The sequence below is a fragment of the Zeus faber genome (genome assembly GCF_960531495.2).
Source record: "Zeus faber genome assembly, chromosome: 18".
Taxonomy (NCBI): Eukaryota; Metazoa; Chordata; class Actinopteri; order Zeiformes; family Zeidae; genus Zeus; species Zeus faber.
In genome coordinates this window covers 8,086,640-8,113,856 of record NC_137210.1, presented here as the reverse complement: position 1 = coordinate 8,113,856, position 27,217 = coordinate 8,086,640, and the positions used below count along the sequence as shown (strand labels likewise).

Sequence of the window (27,217 nt, the reverse complement as noted above, 5' to 3'; positions counted from 1 at the left end):
ATGAGGATGTCTGAAACTGTCACTGTAAAAGAGACTAGCAACACTATGAGAGGCTTGGAGACAGAGGAGAACCACGCTGTGCCAGCCGCCACCGACGACGGCCCAAACAAGAGCAAGGAGCAGCGAACCCAACCGCAGGCCGACAGTCAGCCAGAGCCACAGCTTCCCGCCCAAGTCCAGCCTCCCGCACAGACCCAAGTGCCGCCGCCTCAGCCTAGCAGGGACAAGAATGAAACTCAGGTAAATCTCCTGCTTCGCCCCTCACCCATACTGTAGGTTACCCCCCCCCCAGCCCATTTTCCTCAATAACGGCCTCTCCTGCATATGTCTCCTATCAACCCATAGCCACTCCAATTACCTTATTGGAGTCTGGTGTGTCAGTTTGAAAGGGCCTGCTGTGTACCACGGGAGTGAACTAAAGGCATATGTGTGTGCGGGGAGGGGGCTCCATTATTGGGCTTTGTAATGGCGAGCAGAGCAGCGGAGGAGAAATAATTGCTTTCCGATACAACATGGGCTCAGGGGCCCTTGGGAGTCTCCTGGCAAAGCACAGCCAATCAATTGTCAGATAATTGAGTTATGAGAACCTGCAGAGGCAGTACTACAAAACCACTACTCAGACATTATATGCTTGAAGGTTAAAATTGTGGATATGTAGTGGGAGGGAAAGGAGCAGTGTGGTGGTTTGTAGGGCAAGAGCTGCCCATTATTCTTTCTTATACTTTTCCTGAAAGAGCACAAACGACTAGTCCTTATTTTTAAACGACCCCCACACAGTATTCTGATGTTGGCTGGTGTCGCATGAACGGCGACAGCGCGTAAATGGGACTGAGCGTGGCTGGCGGCCTCCTGTGGAGAGGTGGGAACAGAGAGGATGGCAGATAATCTCCCATCTCCAAATCTCAGATTAGCCACCAACTTCTCCCGTGTCACCTCATAGAGAGGGGCGGGATGTCCTGTGTTGGGGACAGCAGGGAGAACAAATGTCCTTGTCCGTCATCTGTCTCCTCTACTTCTGCAGTGCCTCGCTGCACACGAGGCAACCACCACCATTTCTTTCCGAGAAGCCCTTTACCAGTGTACATTGGCTCCTCTTCAATGAGGGGTGTCAGGCATGACCCGGGGCATAACCATGCAGTGCACTCAGAGGCCAATCGTGTGTGTGTGTGTGTGTGTGTGTGTGTGTGTGTGTGTGTGTGTGTGTGTGTGTGTGTGTGTGTGTGTGTGTGTGTGTGTGTGTGTGTGTGTGTGTGTGTGTGTGTGTGTGTGTGTTCCTCTGGCGCTCATCTGGCTTTTAGGTATCTGTTTTGGAAGTTTTATTTGTTAATCATGTTCTGAAACACATTCTTTAATTTTTGGGTTCTGGTTCCATGTGGAAAATAAAAAATGCAAAGGCTGCACGTCATGGTGAGTCGTTTGCTGTTTTTTTCAGATGACAAAATACGGAACAATCAAACAGCCCAAACCCATTTTCCCTCTCCGTCTACAAATCCACTATATCAATCAGATTTTGTAGACGTGAATGGAAAGGCATTTGTATTGTTTCACGTAGTCTCTGCCAGTCGCTGACTACTGAAGCTGGAATCCAAGGAATTCCTTGGACTCGATGTCTCATCTGATCCATGTTGTCTCATTGCCCACTGTACAGCAGCAAACGCCTGGACAGTCAGGAAAACGGGCCAAGGTACAGTGGCAAGAGGCATGTCTGGAACTAACTAGTGTTTGCTTGTTGGACCCATCTACTTCACCTAGATGGATTACATTTTCCAATTTTATAGTTTTTGGTTTGCATTGTGTTTTTAGGTTTTTCTTTTGCTTTCAGGGTCATTTATTTCAGAGGCAACTTATAAGTGTTTTTAATTATTTTAATTTAGTTTTTGTAGCACTTGCATTTCAGGCTAGTTCAACCTTTTTCCTACAGTAATGATACATTTTTTTGATGCTGCGTCATTGACTGAATGCATGAAGAAGAATTTCACTGTGGGAAAAAAAAAATATATATATACCTTATCCCTAGAAAGCTGCCATTGTGGGGTTGTATTTATTTATTTATTTATTTATTTTGCTTGCGTTGCACGGGGAAATGGGTGTGTTTGTGTTTTTTTTAGTACATGTATACAAATCCCTCCTCAGCGCTTGGTTTGTGGTGTAACTCTCTTTTGTCCCATCCTGACTGTCTTCTTAACCCTCACCACTCTCCCCCAGTCTAACTCAAAGTTAAAGTTAGTTCGGAGCCTGGCTGTTTGCGAAGAATCCTCCTCTCCCCCTATTACCACTGACCTGCCTCGAGAACACCAGGTAACCCCCCCCGCCCCACCTTTTCCACCAATCAGCCGGTGTTTGCCCCAACATTTCCCTGCATGGTCATGCACCTGAAATGTCGTTGACCCTCATGCTAAGAACAGCCAATGCTGCCGTCCATGAGGATGTCCCCCGCACGCACGCCTACATTGAGTAACTCATCCGTAACGCAGCGCTGGTCGCCTAGCTCACTTAGATGAAACAGATATGGTCAAAATGTGGTCAAATCAATTACAGGTAAAATGGCATTTGACATTTTCGCCATTTTTTGTTCCAATTTTCCCATTATGTAGAGCTGTTTAAAACCGCTCGGTTGAATACCTTTCCATCGTCAGTCAGAGATGGTGTGACATTCAATTTATTCGAGCTGTTTGTGTTGTTTTTTGACCAACTCCCCCGTGTCAGATTTCTGTTCATGAAACGTCTGGGTGAGGCGCCCCTGATAGGTGCCCCCCTTTTCACAGCCCTCCTCCCTCCCCTGCTTGAAACGACAAGTCCTCGGTTATTCCAAATGTAAACACCACACCCTCCCTTTTTAATCGTGGTAATAAATGGGGGGGGTGTACAACCCAATCTAGTCCCTCTGTCATATTGCGGGCTTGTTTTACTTTTGTGTCTACGCTGAAAGGTTAAATGGGAGGCTTACTTATTCTCCAAATTCATAATGAAAACAGAATGGGGTTTGAGAGGAAAATCTACTTGGTCCCAGACTCCGTCGGGTCCGCATTGTCTCGAGCAGTGTGGACGGGAAGCAAGCAGCCACTTCTGATGCAGATGAGCTTCCCATGCTGCCCTGCTAAGCAGCTACACAAATTGCTAACAGAGGACTGAAAACTCATAAAAGGCTTTTGGGAGTTTCCTCCTTTTATCTCCTTTCCTCTTATTTTGGTTGAAGTGGCTACGGGTCAGCTTTTAAGTTTCTTAGGGAAAGAATTAAAAACAAACTGTTGCAGTGGTCCCACTCCAGGCAGTTGGTGTAGTTTTGATTTCATCCAATTCTGGGTTTATTCTCTGCTCCCTCTGGTTGTAATTCACACAGTGTTGGCCCTGTGGCCGTCGCCGTTATGTTGCAGAGTGGTAAATAATCAAACCGGCAAGCGGTGACAGCAGGGTGCCTTCCAGCACTGCTGCCATTTCGGAGGCAGACTCCAGGTTCTCTAATGGATCATGACTGCTAAAGCTTAACATCCGCAGTCTGGGTGCCTCCGTCTGACCCATCCAAACGGCCAGAAAGCCCTTTTGTAAATTTCCAAAAGAAAGTAGGATGATTTTGTAAGAAAGCCACTTAAAAGGTCATTTTCTTCCTGTTTTTTTTTTTATTTTATTTTATTTTTTTGTAAATTGGTCAGTGCGTCATTTAGTTCCAACCCCCCCTCCCTCCTTCCCCCCTGTCATGTTTTTTTTTTTTGTTTTTTTTTTTGTTTTGTTTTTTTGTTTTTTTTTATTATTAAACAGGATGATGGCCCGATCCGGCTTAGCCAGTCGTTTGACAAAGAGGAGCTGCTGACGTCGGCCAAGGTCGAGGAGGACAAGAGCGCTGACAAGACAGAGAAGCCCGAGAAACTGATGAGGAAGATGTTGTCCCGAGGTAGGCGGGTTCCCGCACACAGCTTGGTTTAAAGCAAAAGAAAATCGGACGCAACGCTGCATGTCTGCTTCTCTCGGCAACCTTTTCCTCTCCTCTTTCCTTTTTTGTCAGATTCCAGTCAAGAATACACCGACTCCACTGGGATCGATCTCCATGAATTCTTAGTAAACACGCTGAAAAACAACCCCAGGTGTGCAGACAAGCTGTTTTGTTGTTTTTGCTGATACTGTTCATTCGAGTTTTCTTTTATTAATAATTAATAATTTTTCCTTTTGACAGACCCAGACCCCCCCCCCCGTCACATCTTCTAATTGCAGTCTGTTTTAAAGAGGATCTATTATGCTTTTCCATATTTTCTAAATAATGTTAAAATGTCGGATGGGAGATAAACTAATGAGAAAGTAATTGCTGTGAACAAAATGTTCAGGCTTCAGAATGCTCTGAACGCTAGGTTTTCAGAGGTTTTTTTTTTTTTCTTTTTTTTTTTTTTTTTCTCTACTCTGACGTCAGTTCGTCACAGACTTCTTTATGGTTATCCACAACGTCCAATCCGCTGTGCATTTCTTCAAACCAATAGAAATACTGTTTTTATTGTAGTATGTATTCATTTATTTTATTTTCCAACATTGACATGAAAGCCCCGCGTGCGAGAGTCCTGGTGCGGCTTCCTTGTTTCCCACAAGCCTGAAGCACGACAGCCAAAGAAATTTACTTTTAAATTACATTACATTTAGCAGACGCTTTTATCCAAAGCGACTTACAATTATTCAAACACCGACGGACGCAGCTATCAGGAGCAATTAGGGGTTGAGTGTCTTGCTCAAGGACGAACCAGCAACCTTTAGATTACTAGACCACCAGCTCTACCTCCTGAGCTACCGGGCCTATTAGATCTAATATGAGTGAAGATTCAGAAACTTGATTGCTTTCTCACTTCAAATTTTTCAGAAACAGATTTTAGTATACTGATCAAGTGAAATTTTACCAAGTAAATAAATTGGAGCCCAGAGTAAAGCTCAAACCCCATTGGCTCACAGAACCCGGAACTTGTGCTCAAACCCCATTGGCTCAGAACTACCGACTTGGCCTCTCATTCACAATTAAAGCTATGCACACTGAAGCAGCCTGTTTGGAACAGACCAGGTTTAGAGGCATGTCACAATGGCTCAAATGCATAATCTGAGTGGTATTTTCAGCAAAAGACTTCTTAAACATGTTTCGGGGACCTCAGAGGCCTGTATTAACTGGTGTAAAAGGGAGGATAATAGGTCCCCATTAACATCTGTAATAACAGAATGGATGCTGTGTAATTCTGTGGTTTTTTTTATCTCTTTTCCAGGGACAGAATGATGCTGCTGAAGCTGGAACAGGACATCCTGGACTTTATCAGTAATAATGAGTAAGTGTTGAGCCCCCCCGATATATTTTTGGGTTTCATTTAAACTGAAGAAGATGTTCCCTGCCATTTCTATTAAGCCTTGTGTAATTTCATGTGATGTGCTCCCGCACCGCCTCGGGAAGCGCTAATGAGATTTGACTCCGGGCTATGGCGTACCGGCGGCATAAAAAACCTCCCAAAAAATTTGTTTCTAATTGTCCTCTTTAAGTCCGTGCTGAATTATTGATTCAGCCTTTTTTCCCGTGTTTGCTTCCTCCCCTTTTCTTTATCGTATTTATCTATTTTTCCCTCATTGCTCCCTTACTTCATACGTCCCTCTATCTGGTGCTCTCCCTCTTCCCACCGCTCTGTCAGAAGCCAGAAGAGAAAGTTCCCCCCGATGACCTCCTACCACAGGATGCTGCTGCACAGAGTCGCCGCCTACTTCGGCCTCGACCACAACGTCGATCAAACCGGGAAATCTGTAATCATCAACAAAACGAGCAATACCAGAATGTGCGTAGTCTCCCGCTTAGGCCACACATACACACACACACACACACACACACACATACTCACAACCCATCATTTTCCCGGCTGTGTGCAAGAATTGAATTTCCCAACCTTCTTTAATGCAAACAGCTTAGCCTTGCAGAAATTACAGACTCAGTATCTTGCACCGAGGCAAAACAGATTTTCCTTGGCAGCCCTCCCGAAATGAGTTCCCCCCCCGCCCTTTTTTTGGGGCAGGGGAACTTAATTATCAGCATTTTTCAATATTGCAGTGGGGTTGAGATGGCGGCGAGGCGGATGATTCTTATGAGACGTAAACATCTCAGGTTTGCTTCTAGTACACACACCCTCGTGACAACTGAAGATTCATTTTACCACCCACCCCGCCCCCTGTGTTTTAGACCTGATCAGAAGTTTTCAGAACACATCAAAGATGACAAGACAGACGACTTCCAGAAGCGGTACATTCTCAAAAGGGACAACTCCAGCTCGGACAAGGACGACAACTTGGTAGGCCCAAGGGCAATATTTTTTACACACACACATTTGGAAAAATTTTATTTCAAATATGCTACATCCATCTGGATAAACTCAACCAACAGTGTGAACAATTATTGCTCATCACTACTGTAGTTAATGCTAAATCCATAGTGCTCCCAGAAAGTAGACTTAAATAATACTTCTATAACATCCGATAAAAACACTTTACCATGAAAGGTTAATATCATATGACATCTGTGTCAGTATGAGTGTGATTTGAGTGAGTCTCAGTCACAATATGAGTGAGTCTCTGTCACTTCATGACAGTCAACACACGGCAAGCTCTCCCACTAAGCTGGTGTTTCTTTTTAAGATGCGCATGCGGCTTAAGGACGACAGAAGGAGCAAGTCTATAGAGGAGCGCGAGGAGGAGTACCAGCGGGCAAGAGACAGGATATTCGCTCAAGACGTAAGGCAGTCTACGCTTTCCCTTTTATTTTGTTGTTGTTTTCAGAACTTTATTCTTCTCAGTCTGTCTCCGAAAATTCCAAAACAACAAATAACGTGTCAATATTTAACATTTTAGGGTCCGGATGGCTTTGCGCTGGAAAAAAGGTACGTCTCCCAAGGACCCTTCTAAGATGTTCTATTTTCAAATGAAAACTCGCCAGGCTGGTTTAAACCCATATGTCAGCCATGTTTTTTATGTCCACAGGATACAAGAAGATGATGCCTGCAACAGCACTCAGCAAAGACGGCAAATATTTAGGTAACATTTTCCATTCTTTCCCATACTTTCTTAGCCGTATCGAGAAATGTAACTCTTTTAATGCATCGCAACAAATGGGTTTGCTTATTATTGCCGTATACACATATATTTTGTCCATTTGTTGCTGTATTGATGATCAACTACTCAATATCATTTGGTTTTCCAACAAACCAATGCAAACCCAACCTACTTCCTAATATTTACTAGGGCTGCAGCGGGTCACAAAACTCACGGTTCAGATCGTATTACGGTTTTGAGTCACTCATCGAATCATTTTGGGTATCGGCAAAAAAAAAAAAGGGAGACAAATATAACTTTTATTCTGTAAAACACTTAAAGCAGAAAGTTTTGCCCATGATCTTAAATGAAAACAACATTCAAGATGTCCAATGTTTAAATAAAATCTTAATATATATAAAATATTCAATACTCAATTCTTAAATAAAAGTGCAATATGAGGCACACATGAGACCTTCTTCCTTCAATCACGGTGAATGAATCAAAGGGGATTAGATCTGCCCCCTGTAGCTGAATTACATTCCAGTATCACGTTCAATTTCTCACGTTTATAACAAACTCAATTTAATGAAAATGGTTTCACAATTAAACAAGTTATTTTTGATTTTGAAGAAAGTCTCCATCTCTCAGTACACATTGTTGATATGTTGTTTACTAACGGATCTTGACCGGCGGCAACATTGCTTCGCGACGTGTCGTAAAGTAGCTGCAACATAGCGTGACGTAGCGTAAACCAATCATTGCACTTCAGAGTAAAACAGAACGCTTCTGTCTTGTCTCTTCACTGCAACTCTGCATTGAGATTTATTTAATTATTATCACTTTAAAAAGTTACAGCGGCAGTAAAACTGTATTTCACGATGATGGTTACATTTTGCAATTGATCTGCGGTTCACATGCGGGCCGGACCGTGGGGGGGCGATGCGTACGGATCAACAACGTTCCGTTACACCACTAATATTAACATGAATTTGTTTATCGTCTCTCCAATACCAGTCTTTAAGGGAAAAAAAAAAAAGAAGGGAAAAAAAAAAAAAAAGGATTACTAAAAGTACCCAAAAAAAAGTCCTAAAACTGCTGGAAAAATAGTGGGGTTTTTTGGGGTTTTTTGGGGTTTTTTTTTATAGCCCTTCCACCAATTGTTAGTTCATCAACTGATTTCCCTTTATGGTTGCTCACCACCAAAAAGAGTTCCAACGTCCCCCACGTGACTCGGCCCTAAACCGTCACGAGCCATAGTTTCACCTGTTGTTGTGGCCTTCAAACTATTGTGCAGGTTAAAGGACGGGCGCTCGGCAAACAGCCGCCAGAGCAGCTCGGAGAATGAGCCTAAGTACTCCGACCCAAGGCCGTGGAGCAGCACGGACTCCGACAGCTCGAACCGGAACCTGCGGCCGGCCATGACCAAGGCCAGCAGCTTCAGTGGCATCTCAGTGCTCATCCGCGGTGACAGCTCGGGCAGCAGCAAGAGCATGGGACGCCTCTCCAAGACCGGTGAGAGGGGGGGGGGGGGGGAAACAGCCAATTGGCGACATCCTCCAGGTTGAGTTTTTCCTGCCCTGTAGAAGCCATCCATCATGAACCACTACTGTCAGTGTTTGAACCCCTCCTACACCCAGTGGACCCCATCTATCCATACATCCACACCCAACACGGCTCAGGCACCTACCCCTGAGTTAATCTAATAAACCCAGGCTGACTCTCGCACCTGTATCCTCTGAGTTGAAGCTAGACGGTTCGCCGTGAGTAGTCACAACTGCCTGCGAAGCCATGCATTTTTAATCTCTTCCACCCGCATCGATTTTGATTTTCAATCGCGCCCAAGTTGATGACATTGACGGAGAGCTTCTATTTTGCCGCTTGGCAGTCGCACAGGGCTCCGTACCCTACACATTGTATTGCGGATCACTCAAGCGCCCCCCCCTCGACTGTCTTATTTTGACAATTTGGTTGAGGCCCTGGCTTCCTTCCCTCCCACTACTCTGCTTCCTCCCTTCCTTTGTTGCCATCTTTTCTCCTATTTTTTCCCCCCTCTCCTCTCAGCTCGAAAGATTTCTAGTCTAAATTGATTGCATCTTGAAAAGAGAGGATCCCTCGATTTGCTGTAGTAGATGGAAAGATCTCTCGGAGGGCTTGTGCTGCAGATAGCGATTTTTACTATCCCCCAAGAACGTTTTGTCAGGATGTCTGTCAGCGCAATGTGTGAACATCCTCCTCTTACCTTCTGAGGAAAACAGCTTTCTTCTCTATCATATTTTACTTTTTAATTCCCCATCATTTAATGAGCTAATTATGTTTGAGGGTTCTTGAGCTCTTGTCATTGCCGAGGTGGCATTCATTGGGGGGGACACAACTAGGGATAGCTCAATGAAGACGTTAATCAAGGAATTAATTTACGCCTCATGTAGAGCTGGTGACATCGTTATCCCTCCACCCAGTTTAAGGCAGCGCCGCTCCCACAGGTAATTAGCACGGATCATTTTTCGACGTACATATTTGACCCTCGAAAGTAGCACACATTCTCTCTTAGGGGAGGGAATCGCAGAGTACCTCACACTACGATACTATCATGATACGTTGCCACGATAGTGATTCTGAGATACCCCATATATTGCAAAACAATTTATCTACAATACATCATGATATATGTGTAATTGAAGAAGAAGAATTACTCCTAAGAAGGCAAAAAGCAGGCTTTCTGTATTTATTCACTGCAAAATGACCAATGTTTAAATAATATCTTAAAATATGTATACTATTCACTCAATACTCAATTAAAGCTTAAAGCAATATGAGGCGCGCATGATACATCTTCCTTTAAACATAGTAGTGAATGGAAAAAAATATGAATGGTTTTGCCCCCAGACCCTGAATTTATTTCCAATAATTAACCAGTATCATGTTAAAATTCTCACATTTATAACAAACCAAATTTAATGAAACTCGGTTCAGAATTAAGCGAGTTAGTCGATTTTGTAGGTAAGTATTATTTGTTTACAAGTGGACCTTAACCACTCCGATAATGCGGACGTGCAGATGCATAGCGGCGACAATGGCTGTATCCACAGCTCATTCACGAGTCTCACAACATGTCGTTAAGTAGGGCTGCCCCCGATTGATTTTCCTAGTCGACTAATCGTTGCACGTTAATGATATTGTTTTAATTATTTGAATATGTTTTTGGGGGACCAGAAAATGAGTTTCAGGTCTGAGAAAGAATGTTTTAACTAACATTGTAAACTCTGTGCTACATTACAGATAAATACAAAACCTAATGACCAGCCTTTAAAAAAAGAAATTTAATTCACAAGCGCTGTGCACGCGAAGCTAGTCGCCTGTTTATTACACCGGTTAAACTTATTATTATTTTATTCATGTACACATTTCAATTACATATTGACTTATTTTGCACTGAAATGTGGCGCACAGAAGATCGTTGTCCTGGTGTTGGCGTCCCCTTGTTAGGGACCTCTCGTTGGGTGCGTCTGCCGGGGCCGTGGACTCGCACTCGCTGCGCCTTTCCCATCCCCGGCCCCCCGGGGCTCAGGCTCGCCTCCGGCCTGCATACGTCCGGTCAGTCGGGGCATTTAAAATATGATTTAGTTATTGAAGATTGTGATTAACAATTTCAAATGGCTCTTATAATATATGCAATATTTTTTTCAGACTTTTAGATATGTCGACAAGTCTAAGTAGTTTAAACTTCCGTTAAAACGTCAGGGAAATAAGTCGTTAGGAACATCGCTATTCTGAATGTGTCGGAACAACCAGCAAGGGGACTGAACATTTTGTTAATTTAGTCACGCCAACACAATAACCTGTATCCAGCCTTTAAAGGATGAATTGAATTTTCAAGCACTGCGCAGCACGCACACATGAAGGGGGCCGGCTGTTAATTACGGCAAACCTTAGGCAAACATCAAAAGCTGTAATTATTCTTCTGAATGTGTCTGAACAACCAGCAAGGCGACTGAACATTTATTTTTGTTAAAATGTGTTTCAAATTAAAAGCCCTCTAGCATTTCATACACTGGTCCAGCCATATAGGCTTTTAAGGTTAATTTTGACCAGGTGCAGCTCCCAAATGGAGTTTATTATTTATTTGTTAGGTTTTTTTGTTATTTAATTTAATTTTTTTTCCTGCGACAAACTGACCAATGAAGAACTTGGTCGACCAAGACTCTTCTTTTTGACTGTTTGGTCGACTATTTAGGGGCAGGCGTATCGGAAAGTAGCAGCAACATAGCGTGACTTACCGTAAACTAATCATTGCGCTTCAGAGTAGAACACAGCACACATCTGTCTTGTCTATCTTCTTTTCACCACAACTCTGCATTGAGACTGCAGTAAAACTGTATTTCACGATGGATTCCAGTATTTATATTTTGTCTCACCCCTACTGTCTGTACCTCTGTCTTACTGTGCCTTATCTTAAGCATGCCACTAATGAAGTGATGACTCACTTATTTCCATTGATGGCATGTTTTACCACTAACGCCGCATGACTCTGACCTCCCACCTCCTTTTCATCCGTAGAGCATGACCTTTCTAACTTTTCTGTGCCTGGAGGTTCATAGGACCACTGTGTAAGATTTAGTGGCATCTAGCGGTGAGGTTGCAGATTACAACCAACTGAATACCCCTTCCTATGGTGGCTGCGAAGTTCCTCTCAAGAGCCAGTGTTTGGTTTGTCCATTCTGGGCAACTGTAGAAACATGGCAGGTTTATTTAAAAATGTATTTTTTTTTATTTTTTTTAAGTCTGTTCTGCTAGATGCCACTAAATTTTATACACTGGTCCTTTAAGGCCTTCCTTCCTTCCCTCTTGTTCCTCCTCCTCCCTTCCCCAGGTTCAGAGTCGTCTAGTAGTGTAGGCTCCTCAACGAGTTCGCTTTCCCGCTCCCACCCCGTCCCGGCCCTAACCCAGGCGGCCCACCACCCGTCGCCCGTGGCCTACCCGGTTGTCTGCACTAGTAGTTGCGTGTCGTACGACGCGGGCCGGGGCGGCCAGGCGCTGCCCCCACCACTGCCACCACCTCCAGCATCCACGACTAACACTAGCTACTATTTGCTTCCACTGGAAGCCGCAGGAATACCTCCGGGGAGTATCCTGGTCAACCCCCACACAGGTTGGTAACTTTGGACCAGCGACCCGGTGATGTCCCCTCCTCTTTGGTGCCCATGTGCACTTATCTGTGTGTGCATGAGTGCAAATTCCTTTCCCGCTGTCTGAAATTGTAGATTTTAAACTAACACGACTCACACAGTCCCACTGTTTAGCATCTTGTCTGACTTCCTTTTTCGGTCTATAGAGAAACTGAACAGCTCTGGCAAGGAGAGTTAGGTTTCACTAAAGAGCAGAAACGGCAGCATCATGCATTATTAATGTCTATTTGAGTTCTGAGAAGTCTCGAGTGTTTTTTTTTTTTTTCTTCTGTAAAAAAAAAAAGAAGATAATTAGAAGTAGCTTCGCCACTTTGATTGTCCTTTTTAAACAAAAAAAAGTAAGCTGAGCCGTCAGAAAATGTACACCCCCAACCCCCCCCCCCACAAATCATTCTAAACTGACATGGGAGTCGACATCTAATAACGTGCCTTCCATGCAAATGAGATTCCTCCTGTTCCCGCTTCCTCAGCCCTAGCTCGGCAGGCGCTTTGAAAAACGATAGCTGTCTAACAAGATCAATACAGGCAGCGCTGGTCAAAACAAATTCCCCCAAGTGTTGCTGGGACACAGATAATGAAGCCATACTGTACACGTAATTGAATATAGAAGAAAATGGATGGTGTGGCCTTCTGATGTCTAATGTATTCCTCTTCACTCCGCTCGTTTTAAATATGCATGGTCCTGATAAGGCGCGGGTGGATAGCTGGCACTAATGTGTTTTCTAGAGTCAACCAGGGTGTGAAAGTGCTTATTGACCTTTCATAAGGAGTTGGTAAATTGGAAGTCTTCTAGAGCACCAAAGCCCAGGGAATTAATTTTACCACCTACTAGTTTAAAACTGGAGTTTGTTTTTTTTCTGGGTCATTGGATGGTCATGGAGACTGGGCACAGACTTCAGTCAAGGAAGCCCTTTGCACCCCAACCAAAGAGAGCCTAGCGCGCTAACATGGAGTTTTCTCTGCAATATAATTAATTTGTACACTTGTATGACGATGACGGGAAATCTCCAACCCTATACATCTGTGACATCTGTGTATTTTAGGCAGGAGCATTCACAACAGAATGCTGCACAGTTTAGCAAAGCAGCGCATTCTGGACAGTTAAATGTAATATGCCTGTGTCTTTTTAAGAATATGCGATGCCAACGGTGTGTACACCAGGGGCAAATATTGGTATATGTGATTGATATGTCCAATGCTGGAGCAAAGTGTCTGCGAATTGCTTCTCAGCAATTGTAGCTTTTTCTTTTTTTTTTTTTGTGCTTTTTTTCTACAAGAAAAATACATTTTTAGAAGGATCAGTGCTCAGTCAGCCTATTTCACAGTGGACGTTTGGAAAAATGCATGCATATATGAATTTTTAAAGTGTCTGCGCTGGAAATTCACAGGAGGACTGGGCCTCCTTTTCAGCAGCAATTCAGAAATTAACCCTACAAATATAAAAAGGATCGGTGCAAATATGTTACATTTTATTTACTAGTCTAAGCTAGATCCGCAATACTCCTGCCCATTTCCAAGCTTTTGGGAAGGTTGATATTTATTATTACAGTTTTCAGAAAACTGTGGCTTAAGTATTAAGTATTTTGCAAACAATTATTTTTTTTATCTTTCTCCCTGGTTAACATCTTACCTGCTTTAAGAAAATACTAGTTTGTGTTTGGTTTCCACAAATTAAGATGCAATGTGAAGTGTTTTCTTTTGATTCTATGTTTACAGTTTACTATGGTAAATTTTGAAGAGATTTTTGTTTTGTTTATTTGGTTTTACATTTATAGTTGAACCAGGGTTTAGATGATTGAAATTGCCACTCGTTTGAATTTGCGCCTGTGTGTTTGCATAGCCTTTGAAACGCTGTGTGAGCGCCGCCGTTCTCACCCCTGCCTTGTCTCCCTTCCAGGCCAGCCCTTTGTGAACCCCGACGGCAGCACGGTGGTGTACAACCCCGGCCTGGCCTCTCAGCAGGGGAGGAGCCAGCAGCCGCTGCCCCCGCCGCCTCCACCCCCGCCCCCTCCCCAACCCGGCCCCCACCAGCACCAGCCGGCCAACCAGGTCCTCTCACAGGTCTGTACACTCACAGGTCTGTACACCCCCCATCCACCACCACCACCATTTTGACTTTGCAGCTCCCGGAAGATTAATGGCCGCGTCAGTCAAATCTTGTATGTACGGAAAATAAAGTCTGGCTTGCGTTGATGTTGCCGTGTGACGCAATCTGTTCCCAAATAGTGTCCCGATCATGGACATCCGGCATTTTGCTGATGCGTAATGCAATTTGGGAAGGAAAGGCTCTGGAGACCTGGTTCCCTCCTCAGTCGGTGCCCTTTCAAGAGCAAACAAATTGAGTTTGGGTGTCGGCTAAACGGTAATCATTAGCATGCAGAAAGACTGTGTCTTTCTGCATGCTAAGGCGATTTTTTTTTATTAATCGCCAACCCCCCTGCCGTCACAAGCTGTCATGCCGACCACCCCTGTTTGGTGGTGGTGGAGGGAGGGTCATAAAGGTTCCGCTTCATTAGTGAGAATGAGCGGGGCTGGACATTGAGTTGACCTCTGTGGCAACGCCACACAACCCCTGGGTCGAGGGAAACGTCGACTGCTCTCGCCCAACGCGGAGGCGACGTCCCCCCATGTTTATTGGAGGCAAAAGAACCAGAGGAGGTAAGCGTCTCCCAGATAAGGGATTCGCTGTTGCAAAACAGACGCCAGGTCATTTAGTTTTTTAATTAACGCCTCCCAATTGATTTTTCTTTTTTACCTGTCGACCTTGGAAGTAGAATCGCATCACGGCCGGGCATCCATTGACTAAGCGATCTGTCTCAATTAACACCATTACTGTTTACACCATCCCCCCCCCCCTTCTATCGTTCCTGCTCTCTTTGTCCAGACTATTTTTTACATCTCCGGCCGCTACAAGCCTTTCCTCCTCTATTGATAATGATTCTGTCTCTTGTCTGAAACCCCATCACCCTCTACCTCTTCCTTCTCTTTCTAATTATTTGTTTTCCACTCCTCTCACGCGTGTGTGTGTGTGTGTCTGTGTGCGCGTGTGTGTGTGATGGACTTCTCAGCCGACCCGACCCTTCCAGCCCTCCAATCAGCCTGTCCAGTACTCAACGGTCTCTTACCCGCCGCAGCTCCACTCCGTCTCCCCTAACCAACCGTACACTGTGGTACCTGCCGCTACTCTTCTTCAACTTTCTCCCCATCTGCCCCTCCGTCTGTCCTCTGTTCTGTTCGTTTCCCTCCCTCCCTCCGTCTGTCCAAACATCCGTCTATCTGGCCCTTCAATTTGTTCGGACAAAAAACCGAGATCCCGAGGCAATCGATGTCATCTCCGTGCCGCTTCTCCGACGGCCCTCGTTATCACTGATATCATTCACAAAGTATGACAGATGTCTCCCAGCAGTCTGGTGATTTCAAAATCTTTGACTTATTTGTTTGCAATAAGCGTGTAACCCACTGTGAAACACGGTCAGGGTGGCAGAAATTGGTTCTCAAAGCGATAAAGGAGAGAGAAAAAATATTTTGCCATCTTGATTCTTTGTGGCATCCGAATGGTGGAATCGCTGCATAATCAGGCACAGACATTGATGGATTGCTCATGAATAGAGACCCCGGTAAATGTTTCAGACAAAATGAATGAGGGCGAGTTCTATCTTTGGGCGTCGGTCCACTTGACCCTTTTCAATACATAATGGGACATATTAGTAACTGTGTTGTAAAGATTCTGAAGTTTTGAGATTAACATGGAACTCTGCAGTTCATCAAATTTTCAACATTTACAGGTAAATCAAGGAGGCAAATTAAGTGGAAATTGGGAGGCATTTCTCGTTATTTAGGGTTAATTGGAATGTTAAATGATTAATGGAATCGTCAGAAATGGCATGTGTCGTTCTAGCTGGCCTGTAGCTCTGCATGGACACAAGTCTGCTGTTCTGCTGACCTCCTTTGTGACCTCCCATCGCCCAATAAATATCCTCTTAAAGACTTCTTCAAGTTTTTAATTTGTAGAGGACCGTTTTGAATTATTAATCCAGCAGCAGATGTCGTATTTGACTTTCTATAAATAGAAATGCTGATATATAAAGCGGCAAGTAACAAAAGAACCCCAAATCGGTCAGGGAGGTTTTATTTCTTTACCGTACCAGCCTATAGCTTTGTTGAATCATATGGTATATTTTTCCTATATGTGTAGATTTTATTTTTCTTGTTTGGTCTGTCCCCGCAGCAAGACAACCTGGGAGCCCAACTCGGCCACATCAGCCTGGGCCGCCAGGCCTCCGGCGAGGGCCGGGACGCCCATACTGCCATGTACCCCTCATCAGTGGTGCTCCAGGCCCCCCCGCAGCAGGCGGGCTACATGGTGGCCCCGCCAGGCCAAGCCATGCCCACCCCGACCTACTCCACTCCCGCCCCGCTACCCGTCAACCAGCCAGCCATGCAGCAGCAGGCCTATATCCAACAACCAATGCAGCAGGTACCCACCCGGCACCCAACACAACAAACACGAGCGGTTGTTTTGCTTGTTCAATTCGTTTGTTGATCTGGATGGAAATGCTCTGTGCTTCCAGATGCCGGCGTGTTACTGTGCACCAGGACAATACCCCCTCTCCAACCAGCAGTACCGCCCAGTGGGCACGGTGCAGTACAGTGCCCCGCACAGCCAGCCCATGGCCCCTACCACGCAGCAAGCAGGTAATCGTCCAGCCGCCTCAAAACATGTGTAAGGACCCGTTTTGGGGCCGTCTGGGTTCCCGCAAAGTGAAATAGGTGTTAAGTGTTATTTTCCCAGCGCTGCTGAGTTTGTTTGTTGAGTTTGAGAGCCGAGAGTGGCCCTTGTAGCATCCCTCTCTCCATATGTGCTTTCTCTTTTTTTTTTTTTTTTTTTTTTTTTAATGTGTTTACTGCAGAGGGCTTGTCACTCCGTCCTCCGTTTTAGTTTTTTTCTGTCGCTCTCAGCACTTTGTTTCTCCGGTTATCCGTCCTTATGGCAGGTCCACAATGGGCTCGTCTTGAGCGAGCTGCGGCAGGGAAATTAGGCGGCGCCCCTGGGGCAGAAGAGGAGTGCGAGGAGCTAATTACAGCATGGAGAGCTTTTCTTCCTGAGTTGGCCATTGTGTTGCCCTTCGAGCCCACACAATACCCGTCCCCAATCACACACACGATTAGCATTGTTTCCTCCCCCACCGTGCAACGCTAAGTGCAGCTTTCTGCAGCCGGCCCGTTGAGGGAGAAACATTAGCCTGGCTACTACCCAAATCGGCAAAGCGCAAAGTAAAATAAAGGGGGTTTGGAGTGTTGGTAAAATGTTTTATTGTGTTTTATCAAAGCGTCCTGGTGGAGCAGAGAGTCTGGAAGCGGGGCCGGGGCGCTGTCTGAGAGGCCTAATGATTCTCACAGTGAACCGGTCTCTTTTCCCGCCCCTCGCCACTCTTCCTCCCCTACGCCTGAAGAGGAAACGCTCTGTCCACCTTTTCTTTTCTCCTCTCCCAAGCCTCTTTCACAATGAATTCCCAAAAAAAGGATACCGGTTTGTGAAATACTTCCTTGATGTGTTCCCGAATAAAAGTGCTGCCGACACTCTCCACTTTAACTAAAGAGATTCGATGAGGACCAGATGATCTGATGCTAACCCGCCAGCGTCTGCTTTGCAACGTATTAAGTGTGGATAGATATTTTGAGAGAATCGAAGCTGAATTGCTGAACGGTACGATCTCTGCAGTGGGTTTGAAAAATACTGTCTCCTTTATCCTTAATATTCTACAACGTCAAAAGAAATCATGGTGAAGCATGAAACATTTTCACAGCACATTTTATAACAATGGACAAAATAAAGTGCCTTCAAAAGCCGTCTATGTTGCAGTTGTGATGCTGCTGCGCTTTGATTTTGATGCAAGAGCCTCTCGTTTGTAGCCATGTTGTTTTTTAGCTTAGCGACAATAAAAAACAATCGGGGGGGAAAAATCTGCCTCACCCCCCCATATGTCATTTCAACCTTAAATTATGTATGGATGTCAGGAAAATGTTATTAAAAAAAAAAAGATGATTTTATGTTTTTGGTCCTCAAATAAACGCACAAAAAACAAAGATGTCAGTTCTCCACATCGGCTGAAAAGGACCATCTATACACACACACATGAGTGTGATAATTGATGCTGAGCTGAGCTTCCGTGAGACAGAAAGTTAAATTTTTCGACGGGCTTCGTGCTTGCTTTGAAAGTGGAATGTGAGAGAATGGCTCTAAAAATAGCCCGGCCCACCCCCCCAGGGCATCCGTTTCTTTTGTCCCACTTCTCGTCTCATCTCGGCTAAATTGATTGCAGTCGCTCTGGCCCAAAGCCAAGAGAAATTGAAATTTGCGCCCCCCCCCCGCTCCCTGCTGTTCCCAGTCTTCAGGCAGCGCTTTATTTTTTATTTATTTTTTATTTATTTATTTTTTCCCCTTCTTTCCTTTCCCCAGTGGCAGTTATGGCTCCGAGCGCCTGCGAGTAACCTTGACACCGGTGTATTTTACCACCAAGGTGAAGCAGGCTGCCGGTTTAGTTGAGGGTCTTTCTGCGGTTTCCATGTTTGTCGGGGGAAAAGGTTTCTTCAGTCATTGATTGTACCGGGGGGGTGCAGCGTTTCCTGTCTTGAGCTCTGTTGCCAATACCCGAGTGTACAGTACTCTCAATTAGCCCCTAATGCTTCGCTGCCTCCCAAAATAAGATCCTTTCTTCCTTGTCACTCCAGGTTACCAAACTGTGATGCCAAATCAAGCGCAGAGCTTTCAGAGCATGATGGGAGTTCAACAGCCCCAAAGCCAGAGCATGGTCAGTGGCCAGCATAGCAATATGGGGAGTCAGATGCAAGGCATGATGGTCCAGTATCCCTCCATGCCGTCTTATCAGGTGTGTATCTCCCTGAAGTGGATGTCCAAGTAGAACCGCCTTCAGATAAACCTAACCCAGTGTGTGGAAATGTGATCCGTCTGTGTTTTTTTTTTTTTTGTCATTTGACTAAAGACATTTTATCTAGATCCATGTCAGGATTAAGCACTCGCCAATATGCTGAGCAACCTTTGTAGAATCTTTCCTCTTAACTACATGAGCGCCATGTGAAATGGATTTACTCTTTCCTCCTCCTCCTCTTCCTTCCAGGTATCCATGGCCCAGGGGTCACAGGGCGTACCGCAGCAGACGTATCAGCAGCCGATCCTCATCCCCAGCCAGTCGAACCAGGGCCCCATGCCCGGCTCGGGTGTCCAGGTTTACTACAGTGTTATCACGCCGGGCCAGCAGAACTCCATGAGGTATGCCTGCGGATCATGCCGGGCTTGGCGCTTATTGGGCTGATGTGGCAGCGGTTTAATTCGGTAGTCATTATTATTTGTTTATTAATATGTATAAATAATGCCTAAAAATGCCTTGTTAAGTTGCCAACCCCTCTTGATATATTTGCATAACATAAACTTCCAGAGGTTGCCGCCGCCTGCCTGCGCAGCTGTGTGTGGAAAGGAAGGGGTCACTTTGAAACCCCCCCGCCCCCCCTTCAGGGGCCTCATTTTTAGTAGGCCACGCTCAAGATGATTTATAAGGCCAGATATCCACTGAGTCTTAATATAACAGCGTTGGTCCCGTGCGGTGAGCGGCTCGCTCTACACCATCCTTCATGTCGGCCACGGTGCAGACGCTCTCTATTCCTAAGGGCGCTAGGCCGTCTCCTGCAGCTGCCTGCCACATCACCGCTCAGTTTGCTCATATCCTTATTAAATCAGCACGCGGGGTGCTTTCAAAAGCAGAAATCTGAAAACGGGTTGCAATTTGGTTACCGGCAGCCTGTGATAAATGCTTATTGCCCTTGATTTGTTTTGATTTAGCTGAAAATGAGGTCTGCGGCAAAGCCCTTCAAGTGTTGGCCCCACTGGCTCCTGATGAGGATATTTATCGTGGTTGTAATGTAATACGGGCTATTGATCCCCGGTGTACACTCTGTTCCACTTGGCAAATCTAGCCCATTTTTAAGTCAGATGAGCTGAATTCTGATTACACCGAGCGAGTCCATTTGCCGGGACACACCTCTCCCAGACGATATTAGTGAGCTGCTGCTCATCTCTCTCTCTTTCTCGCCTTAACACCCCCAGCTCCTCCGTGGGGTTCCTGCCCCCTCCCGGCTCGGAGCAGATGCAGTTCCCGCGGCCGTCCTCTCCCTGCGGCTCCCAGCAGATCCCTGCTCAGCAGTGCTCAGGTGCGGGATCAATGGGCGTTCAACCAAATCGAAGAATGAATCCCGTGTTTTCAAAAGTGCTTTTCCACCTTTGACGACACAAGCTTCACAAGCGAGGAGAATTAATTGTTTTTTTCTTTTTAGTCTTATCCATCCGCCTCCTCTTTTTCTGCCATTTCACAATTTTATTGAAACACTCTGTTGTTCTGCCACTTGTGCTCGCTGCAAAAGTGTGCGATCCTCTTTCCATAACCCCACAATTAGATTGCACGAGACAAAAGAGTCTGTCATCAGGAGAAATTACTTCCCACCAAATTCTCCGGCAAATCAAAATGGATTGAATCGATTCCATGCCTGGTGGAAGGGTATTCTCATCTCTCCGGCAGAGGCCCATAATACAGTGTTGAAAAAACAAAAGAAAAGGTAGTCACGTCTCTCTCTCTCTCTCTCTCTCTCTCTCTCTCTCTCTCTCTCTCTCTCTCTCTCTCTCTCTCTCTCTCTCTCTCTCTCTCTCTCTCTCTCTCTCTCTCTCTCTCTCTCTCTCTCTCTCTCTCTCTCTCTCTCTCTCTCTCTCTCTCTCTCTCTCTCTCTCTCTCTGTGTGTCTGTGCGCCTTTTAAGGTGCTAATTGAAATTACGCTCTCCAGCCTTAACGATCTAATTATTGAACAGATATGGGGTGGTAATTAAAAAGTAATTCCTCCGCTGCTTTGTTCCCCCATTATGGCCTTCTTGGAGGAAACGGAGCCTTCATGGCATCTCAAAGTGTAATTTGCCGTTTTTATGTTGCCTCGGTTAATGTGAATTTCCTCCGGTGGGGAAGCCTCGTGTGATCCCACCCCACCCCCATCATCTCCTCCCCTCCTCAAATAACTAATTATGCCGGGGAAGGCAAATGTTCCCTCAAAACGCCGAAATCGGATTTCTCTTCCGAAGCAGGTGGTCAAAACACTTTTAATTTCGTACAGGGATTACCGAGCGAAAAAAGAATGGAGACAATCTATTTTGTCTGTGGAGTGTGGAATTGTGGTTTGTTATCTTTTTCCTCCGTTTGGTCACGTTGTACTAATGTGAGTCGCTGTAAATTTGACTTAAATGAAACCGGCTCCGTGCTGGAGCAGTTTTATTGGCATTCCCTTTTTAGTTTTTTTTCTTTTCTTTCTTTTTTTCTCCCGAAACATCAATAAGCCAATTTCAAAAGGTGGCTTTGAGTTTCTGCGCGGAGAACAGAGCCCGGATAAGACCTTTTCAGACAGTGTTTGGGGGGGGGGGGGCTAAAAATAATAATTATATTAGAGACTAAGTGCATTCAAAGCCCTCCTGTAATATGGGCAAGAACAGATCCATAAAGCTCCCCAACCTTCACTGTTGGGCAAACAAATTTAATTGGATTCTCGGCAGTGCAAAGCTTTCTGATGCGATTATTAAGTATTAATGCCACAGCTGCCCTTGAAACAGACATGAATAATGTGCACGGCAACAAACACTTTGTTTAAACACCCAAATTTAATAACGCCGTGTTTGCTAGCTGGTGACTGAATGTAATAACTCAGCCTGACATCACAAACACAGATGACCAAAGATCGATGGTGGACAGGCGCGCAAAGGCACCAAATCCATCGGCTGTGGAAGCCGACCTGCAGCCGCCGTACCTTCCTCACATAACATTGGAACCTGGTGCGTCCCCCCTGCAGGTGTTCCCCCTCCGCCGGGCGGCGGGATGCTCATGATGCAGCTGACTCTGCCGCACAGCCAGCAGCCACGGCCGCACTCCCCGCCACAGTGGAAACACAACAAGTACTACAGCCTGGACCACCAGAGGGCGCCCAAGTCGGCAGAGCTGTCCTCCCTCGACACCTCGCAGGTACCGACGAAACCCACGTAACGATCCCACTTGTTGTGACATTCAGACGCCGCAAGGTTTTGTCCGTTGCGTTGGACGAGATTGAGACTTTTTTTTATTTTTTTTTTGGAAAGCTCACCGCTGTTGTCCACGTTAAGTATTAAGTAGGGTGTTGTGTGTCCTCGCTACAGAGCAGCCCCCCAGCTGGGCAGCCCCTCCATCTCTCCCGCTCAGTCGCCCGTGCCCTCCCACCTGACCAATGTAAAAACCATCCGTCCCGGGGTTCTGTCCTCTGCACCCCTCATGCCGCAGTTCTCCCGACCCTTTGTGCCGGGCCAAGGTGAGTAACCTCACACACTGGTGGGTGAATTGTCGCGGGAGGGGGGGGCAAGGGTGTCACTACGGGGAAATAATGTCCGTGTGTGTGTTCCCTAGGAGACGCGCGGTACCCCCTGCTGGGGCAGCCCCTGCAGTACAACCCTCAGCTCCGTCCCCCTCTTCTCCACGCGCCCCCGATGCGCCCCAATCACCAGGTGAGTCCGCGCAGGCGGCGGCGGCTAAAAAGAAGGAACCCCGGCAGTGTGTCGTATGTTTCAGAACGTGTCACATTGGATGGTGTTTTCCTCCCAGGTACCCATGGGAATGAGATACGCCAGTAGCCGAGGGAGGAAGCCACGAGGAAAGCTTTGTCCACAGATCTCAGTGTAGGTTCACCGGTGAAACTTGGGAATCGAGGCCCATTGGTAAACTGCCTGGCTTCTGTCTTTTCACGATCTAGGGCTGGGCGATATTGATAGACTCGCACGTCAAATCTTTTTATGAATACCTGATAATTTCAGTATTTGCTGATGACTATTTGGGCTTTCATTATTTAAGGGGGGGGGGGGGTGTGTGTGTGTGTGTGTGTGTGTGTGTGTGTATATACACACACATATTTGAGAAACTTCATTAGTAATGTGTAGAGCCCAACCAATATACAGTATATCGGTTTGGCCAATAGAACGTCATCATTTGATTTTTCTGACCACATTGGGATCGGCAGTTAAGCAGCTAGTGTGTCCTTATTTTTAAGTATAATAAACAAAAAAAAACATTTATTATTTATCCTGTGTTTGCCTGTTTTACACTACTTTTTAGTTACTCACCAAAATAAGCGCAGCAATCCGTCTAGGCATTTTATATTCATCCATGTATTTTTACACATTTCGACACGGACACGGCTTTCCAAGCAATACGGGATGATGCGTTCATGCGAAGCTGGAAAAACTAATCTGTTTCAGAAGTGATGATGCCTTCACCGGAAGGTTTTTTTTTTTTTTTATTGAATATCATCATTGAATATGAACATATTTAACTTTCAAAAAGTGTTTATTTTTATTTGTTTGCTTATAAGTAAAAATTTATAAAATATATAAGATTTAATAAAATCAAAGTTTTTTTGTTTTTTTTAATTGATTTGAAAATTTTGTACTTTTTGACAATATTGGTCAATAGATCGGTAACCAGTAGGCTAGCACTCTCCAAAATCGGAGACAGCGTTGGACCCAAAAATCTGGCATTGGTCACGTCCAGTAATGTGGATATTATAGCCAAGAAAGTAGAGGCGTTGATTATCTGCTGCCTTAAAGACAACGTTTTGCTGTATCATATTACAGTAACACAAATCCTAGCCGATCTAGTCTGACATCACAATACCGATGTTATGATGATACTTTATCACAGTATGACGTCCAGCCTTAGTTCGATCTACTCTCATCTTTTGTGTGTGTTGTGCTGATGTAACTCCACTCTGTGTCCTGCAGTGAGCGATGGGTGGTGTAGGAGGCTGAGCTGGTGCTAAAAGCGGTGGGGGGCGGGGGGCTCGGGCAGGCACAGGGTATTGCAGCCCCCCCAGGACTCTACCACCTCCAGCAATGTCGGCACGAGCCGGCGGTGCCCATCGCCAACCACACCGACCCCATCCTCATTGGCCCCGGACGTCCCCGCCTCCACCCGCACTGTCCCGGCCAGTCCCCCTCCGGAAAGCCCCCTCAGACTGGCTGCGAGCCCCCTGGTCTGGAGAGGGCCCGCTCCCAAGGACGGGGGGCCCCCTGTCGCTGCGGTGGAACCGCAGCGGCCGCAACGGACCTCTGGCTTTAACCCTTTTAAGGACAGACCCCTCCCCCTCCCCAAGGCCCAAAAACACCACCCAGTGTCACCCTCCCAAGCCTCCTCACGCTCCAAGACGGTTTGACGTAGGGTTCTTTTTACACTTGATTAATAGAGACTCTCAAGGGGGGGGGGGGGGGGGGGGGGGGGGGTATTTTGTCTTTGTAAATCTGCCCCAAGTTTTGAGGATCAAAATGAAAAAAACCAACCTGGTGACAAGAGTGCCAATAATAGAAACACCCCAAAAGCGAAACGGGTAATCGGATTCCCAGACAGTCCGCCGTCTGCCCCGCGTCGGGGAACGTGATTGAACATATCTAAAGGCGGCCCCGCTTTTTTTTAGCCCCCGCTTTTTTTTTTTTCTTTTTCTTTTTTTCCTTTTTAAGATGTTTTTTGTTTTTTTTAGTTGTGAAATTCAGAGTTTGAGCCCAAGCTCAGTTCTTCTTACTCAGCTGAACTCCACCAAAGCCCCGCTCCCCAAACCCCACCGGGCGTCCTGGTACGGCCCTGACCTGCCACTTGCCCCATATTGTGGTCAGGATATCAGAACCCCCCCCCCCCCTCCCAAACCTCCCCCCGCTACACAATGGGTCTCTTGTTGTGCCTTCTCTCCAGAATAAACTGCTTTATTGTCCAACAAACCCTGAATGAAGACACTGCAGCGTGTAACTGTTGTACGGAGACGACCTGCTTATTGTAAATAATTTATATAGTAGCTAAAGAATTCAATCAGTTCTTTCACAGTCAAAAGGTATGTGTTACTCACAGGCACCAAGGAGAACGACAAAGGCAATTTTTTTTTTTTTTTTTTTTTTTTTTTTTTTGAGACGTCCCTAGTTTTTAATTTAATTTAACAAGGTTGAACAAAAGGAAGAAGAAAAAAAGACACTCCTCCACTGACATCGTATCTTAGCAGTCCTCAGTTTTTTCGATCTCTTTCCACACTGTCCACCTCTCTCTCCTTCCCCCGGTATGAGGCCAGCGGTGTCACATCTGTCACCAGAAGGTCTTCTTAAATTAAACCTACTGGGTCACTGGAAAAAAAAACAACAAAAAAACGTTTGCACATTTATACAACTGAATATATATATTACATCTATATTTTCTTTTTTTTTTTTTTTTTTCCTTTTTGTTTCTCTCAAAGAAAGTGTGGATTCTGAAAAAGGCTGTTCAATGCTGGTGCAAGTCATTTTTATTTCAGTTTGAAACCAATAAATGTTTACACCAAACAATGTGGGGTTTTATTTTTTTTATTTAAACCCTTTCCAACTCTTTGTCGTCTTTTTTTTTTTTTCTTCTTTTTCCGTCTCATGTCGTAACCGCGACTCAAAACGTATTTATAACAACCGGAAAATCCCTCTGATGTTCGGCGCGGAAGGACACCGCCTCGGCCCCCCCCCCCCCGCGCGCGAGTCCTTTATAGACGCGCACGCCCCATCCATCTCAATCCGCTTCCCGTTTTATGGCGCCATTTGTCTGCTACATTAACCTCGCGCCAACCTCATCTCTTGATAATGCCACATACGCTTCCTCCTCCTCCGCCGTCGCCATATTTTCTCGTCCCTAATAACGTCGAAGCAATTTACCGCACGGAGGACCGAGCCGCCTGCCCGTGGGCCACGGCCCAGCTCCGGGGAGAAGTTGCTGGTGCCAGAAGTGGGGGGGAAATAGCTGACATTATCTCCTACGTCTCACCCCGCTAGACACCCCCCCCTCTCCCCCTTATCTCCAGGAGCCTGTCCGGCCATGAAGGCCCTCCATCCAGACAAACGGGGAGATTATTAAAGCCTAATTAAGTCCACACCTGGACACCAGCACTCGGAGCCGTTTTCCCCTCTCTGCGCTAAATTACCCTCGGGTTGTTTTGTTTGTGGTCTGATCATTTGCGGCGGTGTTTACTGTGCTGCTCCCTGCAGGGGGAGAGAGATTGGAATTGAGTATTACACCGGTTTGTGCAGTGTCAGGCCATTTTAAGTGGAGGAGACATTTTAATATTAAAAGTGTTGCCGTCGAATGAATGATTGGAGAAGGCTCCAGTCCCTCGGAGGCTCTCTTTGGAGAGGGGGGGGGGGTGAATAAAGACCATGAGAAGATGCTGTACCTCTCCACACCCACACCTTGGCTTATTATGTTGGAAAGACGTGTCCCCGAGCGCTGACACAATAAGTCAGGCGCTAGAAGATAAATTACACTGGCTGCTCCGTCGGCCCAGGGCAGGGCTCTGCTGTCCAGGCTGCTTCAGCCTCCGATCCTGCTCGCTGAGCAGATTGAAGAGGCCGGAAGCTGCTGGCTGAAACGAGGTTCCCCGTCTGCGGTCTGTGGCTCGGGCAAAATTGGTGGTTTTACACGTATAATTTTTCACAAAATGTGTTTTGAATCCGACTGCAAATCAGCAAAAACCAAATATATGATGGTGTGTATGAAATATTTTATTTAGCTCAACCCCACTAATCACAGGGAGTTGTCAGATTTTTATTCATTTATATATATATGTGTGTGTGTGTGTGTGTGTGGGGAGGGATTTTTTTTCCCCCCCACATCCAGAGTTTAATTTTCCAAAGTGGGCCATGAAACCAACCACCGAGTTTACAGTTTTCCAAGTTCCCATGGAACGCAGCATTACTTCCTGCGGTCGCTCGTCTTGACCTGAAACAGGCTTGGAGCACTTTCTTGACTTTTGATTGTGTGGGCAAGAGCGCACACCTTTTGTAAACACACAACTTGCTGCGCAGAGTTCCGCTCGGCGCAGATTCTGCGCAGAGCAACCGATGCACATCGATGGGGTTTGGAGCACAGCGAGCGTGAGAGCCC

At 45.8% G+C, this 27,217-nt stretch overlaps 1 protein-coding gene across 1 annotated transcript; it reads left to right on the top strand.

Annotated features, from left to right (window-relative positions):
• On the top strand, window positions 1–23,100 carry LOC307243777 (R3H domain-containing protein 1-like; the record flags this gene model as incomplete). Its single annotated transcript, XM_080018722.1, is given in 26 exon segments — window positions 1–240; window positions 1,649–1,684; window positions 2,206–2,298; window positions 3,757–3,889; window positions 4,001–4,079; window positions 5,229–5,288; window positions 5,643–5,783; window positions 6,182–6,290; window positions 6,634–6,729; window positions 6,847–6,875; window positions 6,976–7,029; window positions 8,324–8,541; window positions 11,897–12,175; window positions 14,110–14,273; window positions 15,281–15,382; window positions 16,441–16,689; window positions 16,784–16,907; window positions 18,945–19,102; window positions 19,352–19,503; window positions 20,335–20,438; window positions 22,110–22,279; window positions 22,450–22,455; window positions 22,457–22,598; window positions 22,694–22,791; window positions 22,889–22,931; window positions 22,934–23,100. Coding segments are annotated over 26 exon segments (3,198 nt in total). The 3' UTR covers window positions 23,053–23,100.
• Window positions 23,101–27,217: the final 4,117 nt, after the last annotated feature.